Source organism: Delphinus delphis, chromosome 20 (assembly GCF_949987515.2).
Source record: "Delphinus delphis chromosome 20, mDelDel1.2, whole genome shotgun sequence".
NCBI classification, from domain to species: Eukaryota; Metazoa; Chordata; class Mammalia; order Artiodactyla; family Delphinidae; genus Delphinus; species Delphinus delphis.
Window position 1 is genome coordinate 55,494,785 of NC_082702.1, and position 16,403 is coordinate 55,511,187.

Consider the following 16,403-nt stretch of genomic DNA (forward strand, 5'->3'; position numbering starts at 1 on the left):
TCTCTTCTCCAAACTGCTGCCACGGCTGCCTGCCCATCACCCTGAGAACCCAGTCGAGGCTCCTAGTGTCTCACCTGGCCCCCCTTGCCAACCTCCTCCCTCCTCAGCCTTCCCAGTTCCTGAACTTTCCGAAGTCATGGCTGCCGAGGGCCTCTGTGTGGGCTGTTCCTCCAGCCAGACCCCTGTCCTCTGCTCAGAAGACAGCCTTCTCCAGCCTTCTCAAGCCTTCTCGGCTGGCCCAGCCCCCCTCCATCTCAGCTCAGATATCTACCTCCCTGACCCCCAGTCCGAAGAAGCCCCCTCTCAGCGCTCAGAGACATGGGCTGACTTAGAATTTTAGCCTAATTTGATGGGTAGAAGCTTCTGCCATAGGGCCTAAGAGGTGAATTGTAAAGATGCGGTTGCAGGGAGGTCTGTTTGGCTGCAAGTCTGTAGAAAGCATTTTAAACATCCACGCTGTCTGTTTGCAGAGATTCCGCTGTGATTTAAAACCCTGAGTCTCAGAGCCTGTGGCCGTGCAGTGGGTCTGGGGACCTCCTGTACACAGGACAGAGCAGAGGGATTGAGTGCAATCCGCAGACACGTTCTCTTTGGTCCATGATGGGTTTTGAAATAAATTTAAATTAGTTGCCAGTGTTGAAGACTTGGAAGATTTCATGAAGTGGATTTCAGCACTTTTATAGAAAGCTCTTTAGATCTGATCCCGCTGGGCCCACGATCCTGAGTGGCAGCCGCTGGCTGGCCCTCCTCGGGGACAGTGCAGTCAGTCCCCACTGGGCCCACTTCCTCTGTGTTCTGCAGCTAGGAGAGCACGGGTAGTTGAGTGAGGTGTGTGATCCTGGTGTCTTGAGAGTGACCATCACCTTGTCCTGGACAGAGGCCCGTAATTACGTTTCCTTCCTGGAGAAAGAGGGTGGGGTCACTTCCAAGGCCCTTAGCATAAGTGGCCACTTCACCTGCATCTCAGCTCCGGGAGCAAGGTTGGCTGAGAGATGAGATCCCGGGCAGAGGGACCCGCACTCTGCAGCCCATGCTGCCCACATGGTGCCCAGGACTGGGCCCCCCCCCGTCAATTTTGCTTCCTCTCCTGCAGGGCCAGGCCCCTCACCTTGTCCGCTCCTTCCTGAGCCCACAGAGGAGGCTTCTGGGAAAGGGTGACTCATGCACTCCCCGAATTTCCAAGCTAGAAAGGCGCTGGGAGAGCGCCTTGGGCCGGACCAGAAATAGCTGTAACCATTGGGTCTGACCTTGCCCCTCCTGTGCTGTCAAGTTCTGCTTTGGTAAATAGATGCCGCCCTTCAGACCAACCACCTGAAATGTTGCAAGATACAGTAACTTGTTTCCTTTTCCTCTGAATTTTTATTGATTGTAAACTCCACTGTTAATGATAATAAAATAAAAAGGGGCGGTTATCTCGGTGCCAGCACTGTAATACATCTCTATCTCCTTTTTCAGTCCTTTTTCACTTGTATACGTGATTGTAATTATAGTACAATTAAAATTCACTCACTTCAGTATTTCTAGCACCCAAAACAAGAGGTTGGCCTGCAATAGGATTCAGTAAGTATTTGCTGATTGTGGAATATTTGTTTGACTATAAAGTGAGCATTTTTCTAATTGCATCATACACTGATTACCATTACATCAAGTTGTTAGAATATATTTGCCACTTTACTATATTTAGATTTTTTTCCCCTATTTTTCAGGACGATAACTAATGTTGCAGCGAGCGTTTTTCTCCACATAACTGTTTTTGACTGTTTGGAATTCTCTTCTCAGAATAAATTCCAAGCATTTGAATTCTCGGATCAGAGGAGAGAAAAATAAAAATTATAGAAATTGCTTTCTAAAGTCTTATTTATCCCTATTGCCGGGATTGTTTGAGAATATTAGTTTTATCTTAATCTCATGTGCTTTTGGGTTATAATTTTCATATTTTTGCTTATTTTGTAGTATAAGCAGGTACCTAATTGTTTTGATTTGCCTATCTATACGTGTGGTTATTAGTATGGGTTGAAGAATTGTCTAAGCACTTAATAATAATACTTCCTCTTGTGTGCCATGTCTATTTGAGTAGTTTGTGTATCTATTAGAATATAGATTTTTAGTTGGATTTGGGTGAATTTATCATACAGATATGATTAACTCAATTTTCCTATCATAGTGGCTGCAAACATTTTCCTAGTGTGTGATTTTCCATTTTTAATATCCGGTGAGTCATTATAGGTGTCATTTTCTGTCCTTTGGAGAGTCTGTGAGTGTGGTTGCCAGAAGGACCTTAGAGATCTAACCTGACCTCAGTGTCTGACGGGGACTCTGGCCCAGAGAGCAGAGACCACAGCTCACCAGCCCTGCTGGCGAGAAGGGGCCAGGGCTACCCTGGCCCTGGCCCAAGACTCCTTAGTCTGCGTTGCCACCTGAGCTCCTAAGACTCCCTGTTGCTCTCCTGGCCCAGAAAGTTCTTTTGAGCTGAGGTGTATGCGTCTCTGTTTTGGACCAAGGCGGGCTTTGTAGGACTCTCCGAAGGGGGGCGGTTGCCACTCCAGTGACACGGAGCCAGCCATTCCATCCTTCTGACTCAGGGCACCTAAAAATATCCCGGGCTGGGGAATTTGGAGGAGCCCGTAATCGATTCGTGAACATGAAGCTCTTAACGGGCAGTGAACGCAGCTTTGATATTGAATTACCCTCAGAAGATGCATTAGTTTCACAGTATCGGCAGCCACCTGTCTGCCAGGTGTTGTCCTAGATATTTGGGGTCTGTAGAGGTGGAGGATAGGGACAGTGCCCAGGATCAAGTTGGATTCTTACATCAGGAGGGCTTTAACTTACTGCTTAGCTGTCTGCCCATCGTCATGGGGGAGGGAGCCCCAGAATTGGCAGGTGACCCCTGAACTGACCAGCAGGAGACTGGTTTAGAAGCCAAGATCCTAATGCCAGCTCTGCCTACACCGTTGACTTCCCGACTCTTAGAGCGTGTTCACGGTCAGGTCTGGTCATCCACTCAGCAAACGTCCAGTGGACACTTAGTTAGTGTCTGTGCTGGGCACTCACATGGCTACCAAGGTGGCTGAGGCATGGTCCAGCCCTCAGGGGATTGTACTTCAGTGGGACAAACAGAAATGCCCACATCTACCTGTGAAACAAGCAGACTTAGAAATGAGTGTAAGTAAAATGCCAGGGGGGCCACACAGGAATCAGTAAATAGTTTGCACAGGGTTTGAGTGAAGCTTCTCAGAAGAGATGGCACTAAGCCGGGCCTCGAGGGATGAATAGAACTCCGGTTGGGGCTGAGGGAGGAAGATGGGGGAGAAGGGAGAGGACCGTCCAGCTTCAGGGGCGGAGGAACAGACACCAGAGGTGGATGCCGTTGCCCAGTGTGGCCATAGGGCAGGGAGGGGGCAGGGAGGAGGAGGTGGGTCCTTCGGCAAATGCTGCTTAGAAACCATCAGAGGGAGGGGCTTCCCTGGCCATCCAGTGGTTAAGACTCCGCGCCACGACGGCAGGGGGCGCGGGTTCAGTCCCTGGCTGGGGAACCAAGATCCCGCATGCCGCGCGGTGCGGCCAAAAAACAATGAAAATCATTTTTTAAAATGTGCCAGCAGATCTTGTGTCTGGTGAGGTGCTTAAAAAAGAAAAGAAAGAAACCATGGGAGGCTTTAGGGGGATGATGAGAGGGGACATATATCCGACAGCCAGGAAGGTGCTGGGTCTTGAGTGGGAAAATGCTGAGAAAGGAACCCGGGAAGGGAGAGACGTGGGCCTTGGAGACTCGTGCGCTTAGCGTGTGCCTGACGACACCGTCTTCAGTGGTTGGTGACCCAGCAGGAGTGGGCGGCAGACAGCCATCTGCGGTGATTTCTATTGGTTGGTGACCCAGCAGGAGTGGGCGGCAGACGGCCATCTGCGGTGATTTCTGTTCTGACTGGCCTCAGTCTGGTCGGCCAGAGTCGGGAGAGGGCCGGGGGGTGCAGCCCCCTCAAGGTCTCCTTGCTTAGTTCGGAGAAATCCTGACGGATGGTGTGTGTGTGTTCATTGTTTGCCCACCGTATAGCAGGTGTTTAACAGTCAGTGGGCAGTAGGAAGATGACATCAGCAGACAGGTGGCCCAAATTCTGGAAGTTTGGAGCCTCTTACAGGGCATTCGTGCCCTAATTCTTTCCCGTTATATGAAGAGAAGCTCTCGTGGTGATGATGACGTGTCTCTGCTTCCATTCCAGATGCCTTAGGGCCCCGTGGGCCGCCCCAGAGGACTCAGTCCCGGTGGCCAGCGGCTCCCAAGCAGCTCACGTGCGCTCAGCCTCAGGCTCCCGCTGACGCACCTGGGAACCTCGCTCGCCAGCCCCCACCTGGCATCCTTGCCGGCAGTGCCCCCCACCCCCCCGAGCCATGGAGGCCCCCGAGGTCCCCGTGGGCTCGCTGATTGACTTCGGGGCCGGGGCCAAGCCATCCACCTCCTCGCCCCTGGAGATGCTGTCCCCAAAGCTGCAGGACGGGGACAGCTCCCCGGGTGAGGGTGCGTCGGAGAGTGAGACCACGGAGTCGGCCGACAGCGAGAACGACATGGGCGAGTCGCCCTCGCACCCTTCCTGGGGCCAGTGCCGCCGCTGCTCTTCCAGCGAGTCCTTCTCCTCCAACCAGAGCACCGACTCGGCCAAGGATGCGGAGCTGCTGGAGCTCCGGGAGTTCATGCGCGGCTACGTGGAGAAGATCTTCTCCGGAGGGTGAGCCCCTCGCAGGGCGCCACCGGCCAGGGCTCCAGGCCTCACAAGCTGCTGGGCCCCTCGCGTCTCCGCCCCACCCCAGTGCACATAGGCCCCCTTGGGGAGCTTCTGCCACTCCTTCCCTCCGCTCAGGGCCCTGGCTTTGCTCCCGCGGCACCTCAGGTGAGCCCCCATGGGCACGCCTTCAGAGGTGGTGGTTAGCTGCCAGTGACTTAGGGGCAGTACAAGGCCAGGAGGTTTCAGTTACCCGCAGCCCTTGGGACGCTCTCGGGCAGCTGAGCCTTAAGCAGCTGCTAGGATGGGGACCCACCCTTGCACCTCTTTCTGGCCTCGCGTTGGTGGTTCTTGACAGTGCAGACAACGAGCAGTGACAGTGGTAGCACAGGTGGGGCCTGGAGTGAGAGCGGAGGCCGAGGAGCCGGGAATCTGACTCACAGCTGTGGCCGTCCCAGCAGCAGAAAGGGGAGCACGCCGCAAACTCGGTTCAGGCCTCAGGCCTTGACGGCTGGTCTTGCATCGTTCACAGCGGTGCGCGAAATGCTGGCGGTCCTGCCCCTCAGGTCGTCTCTGGGACCCGCAGCATCAGCATCGCGGGGTGGGGGGGCCGAGAAATGCAGAGTCGTGAGCCCCACCTGACCCACTGAGTCAGCATCTGCATTTCAGTGAGGCCTCTACCCGTGCATGCATTGCGGCCTGAGGGGCTCTGGCTGAAGGGACCCTTTTCCAATGTCGTTAAAGCGTAAGAAGAATTTCTGCCTGTTGACGCCACGCACCGAGGATGTTCCTCCCTGCTGAGGTTTAGGCCCCTGGTTTGTTAGCTGGCAAGGTTGATTTCCACCTTTTCCAGGTGTGCCTCCGTCTTCTCTGCAGTTAGAAGGGGGCGGAGCTCTAGGATCCTATTGACTGTCCCCAGACTGCTTTTATGTTTGATTTTGAATGCATTCTGGGAGAGCGGTAGATGTGGCTTCCTACTCATTTTGTTTGACTGACACCGAAATTAGTCAGCTTTTTCTGAGCACACCCAGTTCATGCAAAGGGGAGAAAGCCCAGAAGCTCACTAATGTGCCAGGAAGGCCAGTCTAGATTTGTGACAGGCAGTCAGCAACATGGAACGTGGACAAGTGAGTCAGATGCCTCTTTAAGAGCTTTCCACAACTCCCTGCAAACGCCCGGCGAATTCTCACATTTCATCTGGTGTCGGTACTTGGGATAAGTGAGACCAAGATGTTTTCTATAAAACCTTAAATGAATGAAACTGCAGAAGCCAGTGGATCCTCAGCCTCCTGCTTCCCCCTTTTAGTCGTTACATTTGGGGTAGAGTACTGGCCCCCCCCCCCCACGAAGATGATTGGAAGTGGTTTGAGATCAGGTGAGCATTTTGTCCACCCTGGCGGGGGTGACCCCCCCAGGCCTGGGGTCCCCCGATCTTCACCCCTCACACGGAGCCGTGGAGAGTCAGAGAGCAGAGCGGCTCTTCCGAAGTGCAGAGGAATAAGCAACCATGCCCTCCTTCTGACGGCTGGAGGTGGCGTCAGACCTCTTGCGTTTCTTGGCCCCAGTGGGTCCTGCTGAGACTGAGCACATTAGGAATTCTTGAATCCAGTCGATGGCTCCGTGCCGACCTCAGCAGCAAAGATGGGGGGCGGTTGGATGAGCTGGAGAGCCAAGCCCTCGGAGAGTTATGGAACCCTTGTGAGTACCCAGACCTCACTGAGGCAGGAGGTCGGGGGAATGCACGTGGGCTTTGGAGCCAGGAGGTCTGGATGGGGCTCCCACCTGCCACTCCCCAGCTGTGTGTGATCCTCCGAGCCGGGCTTCTCATCCTGGAAACAGAAGTAATAGTGTTTCCTCTCGGGGTTGCCCGGAGGCTGAGATGAGCGTCCGCACTTGGCGGGGGCGAGTTACCGTCGGGGTTCCGTGGTGCGGATGCCAAGGGCCGACAGCACTTAGGAGTTCCTCTCCTTCCTCTTTCCCTACTGTAGCCATTTTTGTTGCAGAGGATGAAAGCTTTCCTGTCTTTTCCCTTTGCCCTCTTTTCCAGGGAGGACTTGGACCAGGAGGAGAAAGCCAAGTTCGGAGAGTACTGCAGCAGTGAGAACGGAAAAGGCCGGGAATGGTTTGCCCGGTACGTGAGCGCCCAGGTAAGAGGGGTGACGCGGGGCTGTGGTGTGGGGCAGCCCACCCGCTCTGGAGAAGGGAGTTGAGGAAAACGATTCCACCGGAAAAAGAGTAAAGCTCGTCTAGAGATGTTATAAAGTCTAATTAGAATAGTGGAAGATGCCCCACTAGAAAGGAATGCTGGGCTGTCAACCTCATGAAATTCCAGAAAAGTTCGCTTTTTTAAAGACCAGCACATGGGCTATGTCCACACATGTTTTTATTAAATAACCTACAATATTCCATTTTTGTAAAGATAAAATATTCAAGAGAATGACAGCCATGTATGTAAGCTCAGATAAACAGTAAGTTTTAAAAACAGCCAGTAGGTTCTTTTTATTTTTTTCCTGTAAAGTGGATTAAGTTCTTCGTTTTTAAAGGATCTTTTGGTCACGAATAATTTATTCTTCCAAGAAAAATTAGAAAATACAGATAAGCAAAAACAGAGAAACTGCCCATACCTCACCCACCCAGAAAACAGCCAGCATTGTCATCTTGGGGTCCCATCCCTCTGTAGTTTCCCACACGAGGGTGAGCGCGCGAAGCTCCTGGTTTTAAAAGTCTCCCAAGGAGACGCAGGAAACACCTGAGTGATGGTCGGGGGTGGGGCAGCCCTCTGCTGGGTCCCGGTCTCTGGGTAGCAGGGCCTGTCCTGGGCTCTGAGCCCCAGCTGTGTTCAGAGATGCTGGGCGGGGTGAGCACGCAGCCCCTCTGAGCTGGGTGCACCTCCGCCAGCGGCCCCCTGACGCGGCTGCCCTCTTCCCGGACAGCGCTGCAACTCCAAGTGCGTCTCGGAGGCCACCTTCTACCGCCTGGTGCAGTCCTTCGCGGTGGTCCTATTTGAGTAAGTGATGCTGAGGCTTAGCGCCTCCGTCCTGACCTCTCGTCCTCCCTCCCTCCCTCCCCACCTGGGAGACCCCAGTCGTGAGAACCAGCCGCATGCGTCGTCAGCTCAATTGCTCCCCCTCCCCCACCACCTCCCCTCCCCCGCGGCGGCAGCATTGTCTGGAAGTCGTGACCAGTATCCAGTATCTCACGGGTGGGGGGGGCGGCGGGGAGTGAGCGGTCCCCACCTGACAGCAGCGGGCCCCGGGACAGGCTGTGATTACACAGCGGCCCTGCCCTCCTCCAGCTGAGGTCTGGGGTTCTCTGGATTTCCTGTGGTGAAGTACTTACTCTAAACCCGGTCACCGCCCACTAATGAGATGGTTGGGTGGCATCGCTGCCCTGAGGTCTAATGAGGCACCACTGGGGCCTTTTATCGCCGAGGACAGCGTGGGCTGGGGAGAAGGGCCCCCCACTCCGTGTGGCCGGGGGGGCCGGCCACCTGCCTTGAGGGGCTCCTGCTGAGGCCCGCGCACGGCTCTAGGACTCCTGACCCTCTTCCTACATCCTGTCGTGCATCAGAGCCGCACGCGCCCTCCACAGTGTGAACCGGAGCGGCCGTGTCTACCTGGGGGATCGTGTGGGTGGGGGAAATGCGTGGGACAGGGAGGGAAGCTCTGACCCTGATCTGACCTTCGGTTGAGCCCGCTTTCCCCCCTCACCTCAGTGTGGCCTCGGAGCAGGTCCTGGTCCCCTGGCTTAGGCCGTGGCCACTTCTCTGTGTCCCTGTGTCCTTCCAGGCCTGAAAACTCCTCCTTTCCTGTCCCTTCCCCTTCTTCTCCCAACAGAAATGTAGCTGCTCTCTTGACTTTAATTCCCTGTCTCGGTGTCTCCCCAACTTTCTCTGTCCCCCATGCACACGGGGCATGTACTAGAGGAAAATGGCCAAAAGAGAGGAGCCCCTGTTTTTCCTGCACTTGCTCTCAGAATGTCCCAAGTTCAGGGTGTGCTCCCCAGGGGTGGGGGCGGGGATCTGGGTCTGGGAGCTAGTGTGGGTGGAGGGACGAGAGGCCCTCACTGAGGTAGCCAAGGGCCCACGCTTGCTTGCCTCGGGAGCTTCAGTAAAAGAGCCCCAGGGGTCGAGGGTCAGTGTGGTCTCCTGCCCCAAAGACCCTTTGACCTCGAGACATTTGCATCCATAATTTTCAGGAACCTGTATTTTGTGTAGATGGTGCCTGTCTGCATGGTAACGTGCTTATCTAATTCTCAATTTTTCTTCCAGTTTTTCCTTAAATAAGCAAACTGGTAGGTGGTGGTGGGGGGGGTGTAGTTAACCTCAAGTTCCAACCCTGACAAAACACAGAATCTTTCATTACTTTGTCCGTGAGCGTATATTTTTTTATGTGGTTGCAAAAAAAAAAAAAAAAGGAACATACAGAAGTTTAGTTTTTTAGATTTATTATTTTTATGTCAAAAAGATAAACAAAAATGGCCCTCACCCCCACGTCTAGATAATTTCTGTTGATTTTCTTTCTTTAAGTAACACTAGTCCAAGGTGAAAAACTAAACAGGAAAGGAAAGTACGTAAGGGAACAGGATGGAGAGGCACAGAAGCCTAAGAGGGAAAGGAGGTATTCTTTCACACCCTCTTCTCTCACTTTTCGTCCATCTCTCAGTGATAGCCATCTTAATAAAGCGCATACCAGCAAATAGATATTTTTTCTAAAAATGCAGTACTGGGCTTCCCTGGTGGCGCAGTGGTTGAGAGTCCGCCTGCCGATGCAGGGGACATGGGTTCATGCCCCGGTCCGGGAAGATCCCGCATGCCACGGAGCAGCTGGGCCCGTGAGCCATGGCCGCTGAGCCTGCGCGTCACATGCCGCGGAGCAGCTGGGCCCGTGAGCCATGACCGCTGGGCCTGCGCGTCCAGAGCCTGTTACTCCGCAACGGGAGAGGCCACAGCAGCGGGAGGCCCGCGTACCGCAAATAAAAAGGCAGTACTGTGCGTTTGCACTCAGTGCTGCGTCTGTCACAGCTGTGGGGTGTTGTCACACATGAACGTACACATGCTCCATAATTAATTTGGCTCCTGCCCTGTCGCTGGGCATTTAGCTGATTCCTCATTTTCTTCTCTCATTTGCAGCGCCACAGTGCACATCACCGTAGCTTCTGCCACTGTAACAGTACAAATTCTTAGTGGCCGACAGACCCTCTTTTTGAAGTATTTCCCCCCTTTTTTGTTTGCTAAATTGAATGGATCCACGTATATCTCATACTCTCAATGTAGTAAGTGTGATATAGTAAGTATTAATATAATCCTTTATATTTGTAGGATATCGTTTGGCATAGCAAAGGTTCTGGCGCGTCATACTTTAATTTGATTTTCAGCAAGTGGTGTAGGGTACGTAGGTATTCACATTCCCAGTCATTCTCAGGGTGCTGTCCCTGGGCCAGGAGCCTCAGAGCATCCGCTTCCCAAGGCAGTTTGTTGGAAATGCACATTCTCAGGCCCTGCCCCAGACCTGCTGACCCAGAGACTCTGGGATGGGCCCGGCAATCCACATCTTCACATGGCCTCCCCCACTCCCCCCTGCCAGGGGACTCTGCTGCTGCCCACATCGGGGGGGCGGGTGTCGTCTAAGCCACTGCTCATTCCTGAGAAGTAGGGGGGCTGGACGGGGCCAACGGTTTAAGCCTGAGACCTGAGGCCCAACCTCCAGTTCCGGGTCTGCTCCTTGGGGTAGGGCTCTGGCTCTTCCACCTTGAAAGTGAAGCGCCTTAGTGCCCTAAATCGGACCCGCTCCCGGGCCGGGTGCCTGGACCCAGGGGAGTTCTTTCTGTGGCTTCTCCTCTGGAGTGTCTGGGGAGTGAGGTACTAGCTTAGAGGTGTCTGTGGAACATGCTCGTCTTGTCTCAGGAACATGCAGAGAGGACCCGGTGGAAGGATCTGTTAGCCAGTCGCCTCTCTTTCCATTTCAGGTGTCACCAGATGGACGACTTCGGGCCTGCAAAGAACCTCATGACCATGTGTTTCACCTACTACCACATCGGTGAGACCCGGGGCTTACGTGGCAGGCAGACCTGTCCCCTTCCAACGCCACGTCAAGTGGGGATTTCTTAAGGCAGAGCTGCGAGGCATCCAGAAAACAAAGGGAGCTGATATTAGGGCGGGAACAAGGAGGAGGGAGACCCCTAGAGCGGGAGGCGAAGAACGGTCCACAGCGTGGGTCAGGAGGCTGACGGCCCTGGCTGGGAGGACACGAGAAAGTAGACACACGGGCAGGACGCTTCAGGGTAGACGCAGGACATCGTCTCATGTTCTGGCCAAATGTGACACAGGGTCAGCCGTGGACGGGGGGGACCTGGAGCAGCCCGGGGTCTGGGGCAGGGCTCGTGGCCCTGGGGCCTCCTGGTGCATCGCAGCTGGGGGCAGCTGGGGGGCTCCCCGTGTTAAGCTCCTTGGGCTGTGACCACTGGCGCTCGTTCAGGCCGCCGTGAGGGGAGGGTTGCTGAGGGCTTGCCCGCGGGCTGCAGCTGGGTCAGGGCAGCGCAGGCACCAGTGGGCTGGCTCTTGTGGCGCGTCCCCTACCTCTGCAGCTCAACTTCATCGTCTCCTCACCTCAGCAGCCCACCCTCTCCTTGCTGCTCTGCGCCATTGCAGCAGCTGCTCTGACGGCCTTAGCGTGGAGCCCTTTGATATGGGGCGGGACACATCGGTCCGTGCACAGCCTTAGGAAGGGACATACCTCTTTTTCCCTCGCTGCCCTTCTCGCACCGTCTCCCATGTCCAGTGGCCTCCCTGTTTCAGGACCAGCCCAGGTGCCAGCCAGGCCGTCTGGAATCCGCACGGCCCCTCCCTCCACAAGGAGAGACTCTTGTGTCTTCCTCCATCACTTTGTACGTTACACTTTCCCTGTGTGCGCTGCTCCCCCGCCCTCTGGACTTGCTGCTGCTTTGGGGCTGGGTCCCTGCCTGTTTCCTCTGCGGCCCCTGGTGGCACCTGGCTGACTTGTCCACACTGGGTGCTCAGCGACCGCCCGAGAGGGCAGGGCCCCCGGCCCTCCATGTGCTCACGGGCCTCCTGAGCCTCTTGCTTCCCCCCGCCGCCATGTCTGGCCATGGCGGAGGGAGGTGGCCCCGGCCTCTGTGGTTCCATTTGGCTCTCATCCCTGCTCTCTCCCCCTCCCTCCAGGTAAACCACACCTGCTCCCCTCCGAGTTCAAGGAGAAGCCGGCCGGGAGCATCGACTCCTACTTGAAGTCGGCCAATAGCTGGTTAGCGGAGAAGAAGGACATCGCCGAGCGGCTTCTGAAGAACACGTCGGCCAAGACGGAGAACGTCAAGGGCTTCTTCGGGCTGGAGACCAAGCCCAAGGGGCCCCTGGCCAGGAGAAGCGAGTGAGTATCGCCTGCGTACGTCCCTCCCCGACCGTGGGTGTGACAAGGAGGCCACCCTGGCCCAGCGTCGGGAGCATCTCTGCGCCCTCGGCCGTCACGGGGGCCTGAGAGCTGCTCCCGGGGGGCAGCTGCCTCCCCAGCCTCCAGTTTTCTGGGGTTTCCAAACGCTGTTCCATTTGCTGACGTGCTGGGATTCTCCCCGTGGGCCCGTGTTTCTAGGGCTGGAGAGGAGCGCGCGGAAATTGTCGGTAGGCAGAAGGGGAGTTACACCCCCCTCCCTGCACCCCGCCTCCCGCTGCCGTGAGAGAAACCGCGTTCCCCAGGGCAGCGGTGTTCCCATAGCCACTCGGGGACCCGCGGGGGGCGGGGCCGCGTCCGAGCAGTGCAGGAACCGAGACTTCCACAAAGCAGGGGCGCCCTGTGGTCCCCGCCGTCCCCTCCGACGGCTCGGTTACAACCAGCCCACTTGGCTTTATTCCTCCTCTGGTCTGGACAGTCTTGGATTCAGAGAAAATGGCACAGAGGAGCCTGAACGGCACATCTCAGTTCTAAAAGGCTGGCAGGTGGTACGAGTGGCATTGATTTCGTAAACGTGTTTGCAGAGAAGACCACCTTCGGTTTACACATTGGTTATGAGGCATCATCCCGTTTCAGCAACGTAACAGGGTTCTTTGGGTCGTTTTGTCACTGCTATGGTTTCTCTCCCCAAGGGAGAAAGAAGGCAAGTCCCAGGAGAAGCCGCGGAAGACGGGTGAGTGCCTGCCCGTGCTCGTGGGGCCGGGCGGTGCCGTAGCAGCGCCACAGGGCCTCAGTCCGGCCCACGGGGAGCCGCAGGTCCCTGGACGCCTGGGGCTCCAGCTCCCCCGTAGCAGGGGACGCTGTCCTACTGCGCTCTGCTCTGGTCTCTAACCGCTTCCTGAATTTCCACGGAAAACCCGCCTCTCTGGGGATCAACTCCTCCTCCCAGGGGACTCAAGGAAAGTATCCCCAGTGGTGGGGGAGCTGTTCCCGGGACCCTCCCTGGGGAGGAGTCCTCAGGGCCAGGCCTGAGAGCCGCAGGGCAGGTGCCATGGAGTTTCCGGTGTATGTTTGTGTGACCTGTGGGATGATGCGGGGCCTGCTGGGAGGGTCGCTGGAGTCGGGGCGGGGCGGGGGTCTGCCTTGCTCAGTCTCCCTCCCCCTCCCACAGTGACTGTGTGCAGCCCAGAGGAGGAGAGGAAGGGGGAGAAGATCTACCTGTACACACACCTGAAGCAGCAGCCCATCTGGTAAGGCCACCCTCGACGTTTGTCACCAGGACCCATGTCTCCATCAGAAGTGAAGGCCAGGGCTTCCCTGGTGGCGCAGTGGTTGAGAGTCCGCCTGCCGATGCAGGGGACGCGGGTTTGTGCCCTGGTCCGGGAGGATCCCACATGCTGCGGAGCGGCTGGGCCCATGAGCCATGGCCGCTGAGCCTGTGCGTCCGGAGCCTGTGCTCCGCAACGGGAGAGGCCACAACAGTGAGAGGCCCACGTACCGCAAAACAAACAAACAAACAAACAAAAGAAGTGAAGGCCACTCACGCCCCCTAGGAGAACCAAAGGAGAAAAGATGGGCGAGGATGCAGGGAAATTGGAAACTCGTACACGGCTGGTGGGCTTGTCCCACGCAGCAGCCACTGCGGAGAACGGTCGGGCAGCAGTTAAACAGAATTGTAGCCCATGACCCCGGCAGTTTTACTCCTGGGTAGATACTGAAAAGAGTTGAAAATAGGTACTCAAGCAAAAACCTGTGCACGTATGTTCATGACAGTGTTATTCGTAAGAGCCCAAAGGTGGGTACATGAAATGTGGGCTGTCACTCAGCCACGTAAAGGAATGAGGCACCCACACCTGCCACAACGTGGGTGGACCTGGAAAACGTTCTGCCACGTGACCCAGGCCAGACACAAAAGACCACGTAGTGTATGTACACAAAATGTCCAGGAGGCAAAGCCCTGGAGACAGAGCAGATCGGTGGTTGCCCGGGGCTGGGGGAAGCCGGGAGCGCGGTGGAAATGGATAGTGGCGACGGTTGCACAATTCTGTGAATATACTAAAACCCACTGAACTGTGTCCTTGAAAAGCGTGCGTTTTACGGTGTGTGACTTATATCCTAGTGCAGCTGTTCTGTGTGTGTCAGTAATGTACACATGTGACGGTTGTGGTTGCAGTGGGAGACCAGTGGTCAGGGGACATCTCGCCCTCTGTCTTTCTCTGAGGACGCTCTCGTCCCTCTGAAGCCTCTCCGTCGGTGGCTTTTATTTCCTCACACGTAGGCGGTGTAGTAGCTCCTGGAACCCCAAGGGTGTCAGACGTGCCCCTCCCACGAGGATCACAGTCTAGCTGCGGTGGGAGAACCTGGGGCGGCAGAATGGGGCGCGTGAGGCACGCGGCCGGCCGGGGCTGGGCTGCAGCTGTCCCGAAGCCTCCGCGAGGAGAGCCCACCCTGCAGGGCCAGCCTCGGGGGGAAGCAGGGAGAGGGAGCCCAGCAGCCCCGGTCCCACCGTCTGACATAGCTTGGGCCCCCCTAGGCTCCGCTGCTGTCTTATCTGCAACAGGGCTCAGCCCCACTTTTCTGTACAGAGCCGGGTGGTAAGTGTTTTAGGCTTGACAGGCAACCACTGCCCTCCGCTGCTGTGGTGCCAGAGCCGCCGTGGACAGGGTGTAAGTGGAGGCGTGGCTGTGATCCCATAAGCTTGATTCACACAGACGGCGAGCCCGCTGGACTCGGCCCACGTGCCGTAGGGCTGCTGACCCTGATCCTTGGGAAGCGTGCCTCTTCCTCGTGTGTCGCTATAAATACGTTTGCCCTCTGCACGTGGCCTGTCCCTGCCGGGGCTCCCATTTATGTTACTAGACCGTGTTCTAGAGAAGCAGGCCTCCTCAAAGCCTCTGCTTCCTGTTGGGAGCTCAGCCGGAGGCAGAGAAGGGGAGATGGCCTTCGCCCACATCCCGCTGGCGGCGGCTTCCCCTTTGACCCGACGAGTCCAGGCCGAGTCCTGGGAGAGACGCACGGATGCCCTCAGGACACGTCGCCCGGTGGTGGTGGCGGGGGGGGGGGGGGGGGGGGGAACCAGCTCCATTGAGGATAAAGGCACGTGGGCCTTGTCTGTCTTGCAGGCACACGCTGAGGTTCTGGAACGCGGCCTTTTTCGACGCTGTCCACTGTGAGAGGAGAAAGCGGTCTCCCACCACCAGGTAGGAGCCAAGTCCGGGCCCGCTTTGCCCCAGGGAAGAGGACCAGGGCGAGGCTTTATTGTCCCGTTCCTGAAGAGGAAAGCAGGAGGACAGAACGGCTGAGTCGACGCGTCTGTGTTTCTTCCTCAACCCCTGGCGGCCCCGGTGCCCTGCAAGCTGCCTGAAGGGTCCTGGGCGCACCGCTTCCTGGGTGGGGGGGCCAGCTTGCATGAGCGCTTCCTGCCCCGGGGCTCCGGCATGACTCCGCCTGACCCTCCTAAGAAATGCAGACTCCCACTGAGTGAAGCCCACAGGGCCCCCCTCGGTCCCACTCTGCCTGTCTCTGTGAGACTCCAGACTCCCGAGCTGAGACCGCTGCCGCGGGACCCTGGGTGCTGGGCTCACGTCTGGGAAGGGCAGTCGCTACTGTCAACTTACTCCTCTGGGCTGCAGCTTCCCCGAGGGCAGTCTTGCCGCTTCGGAAGACTCCCTTTGTAAAGCGGTTCACTGAGCACTGGGCAGCGGCGAGGGCTGGGCAGGGTGCTCAGCTCTCTCTGGCCACGGCGGCAAGCTAAGGCTGGTGCCTGCTGTGTGCAGCAGCGGGGCGGGGAAGGGGCAGCGGCCTCCCAGGCCTGGGTCACCTCGTTGGCCCCTCCAGTCATGGGACTTTGAAGTCTGAGTCTCTCCTCATTGATGAAATTGAATCCCCGCCTTCTTTGACCCTGGGGAGACCCCTTAACCTTTCTCCCGGCAGGAGAGAGGGCAGGTGCCTGCTGGTTAAGGCTTTAGTCCACGAGCACTTGGGGGATCTTAAGTGAAATCTTTTTTGGGGGGGAAGTAAACCCTATCGGGATGACCTGCCTCGTACCCCACGGCGGCCTGCTGTGGCTGTGTGCCCCAGGAAGGCAGGGGAGCACGTGGAGAGGAAGCGATGCTGGAATTCCTAAGGATTCTAGAGAGAGAGTTCTCCGCCCTTCTGGGAGTCGCAGATGCAGGAAGTGCCTGTAGGCGAGGGGGATCCTCGTGTTGCTTTGCTCTCAGACTCCTGGGCCACTGCCCCGCGGAACCCCGTCTCCATATCCGTCTCCGCTGTGATAACCCTC

General features: G+C 56.7%; 1 protein-coding gene across 4 annotated transcripts in view; it reads left to right on the top strand.

The window, feature by feature from the left end:
• The window catches only part of KIAA0513 (KIAA0513 ortholog), a 59,394-nt gene that overhangs the window by 33,109 nt on the left and 9,882 nt on the right, over window positions 1-16,403 (top strand). For 3 of the 4 annotated variants that reach the window (XM_060000829.1, XM_069540270.1, XM_060000828.1), the window contains exons 2-9: window positions 4,221-4,724; window positions 6,766-6,865; window positions 7,652-7,725; window positions 10,686-10,756; window positions 11,899-12,103; window positions 12,814-12,854; window positions 13,293-13,371; window positions 15,244-15,321. In XM_060000829.1, coding sequence (XP_059856812.1) covers window positions 4,390-4,724; window positions 6,766-6,865; window positions 7,652-7,725; window positions 10,686-10,756; window positions 11,899-12,103; window positions 12,814-12,854; window positions 13,293-13,371; window positions 15,244-15,321 — 983 coding nt within the window. In that variant the 5' untranslated portion in view covers window positions 4,221-4,389. Of the gene's footprint in view, window positions 1-4,220; window positions 4,725-6,765; window positions 6,866-7,651; window positions 7,726-10,685; window positions 10,757-11,898; window positions 12,104-12,813; window positions 12,855-13,292; window positions 13,376-15,243; window positions 15,322-16,403 lie in introns of those variants that run through there. The other variant, XM_069540271.1, reaches the window with a different exon arrangement.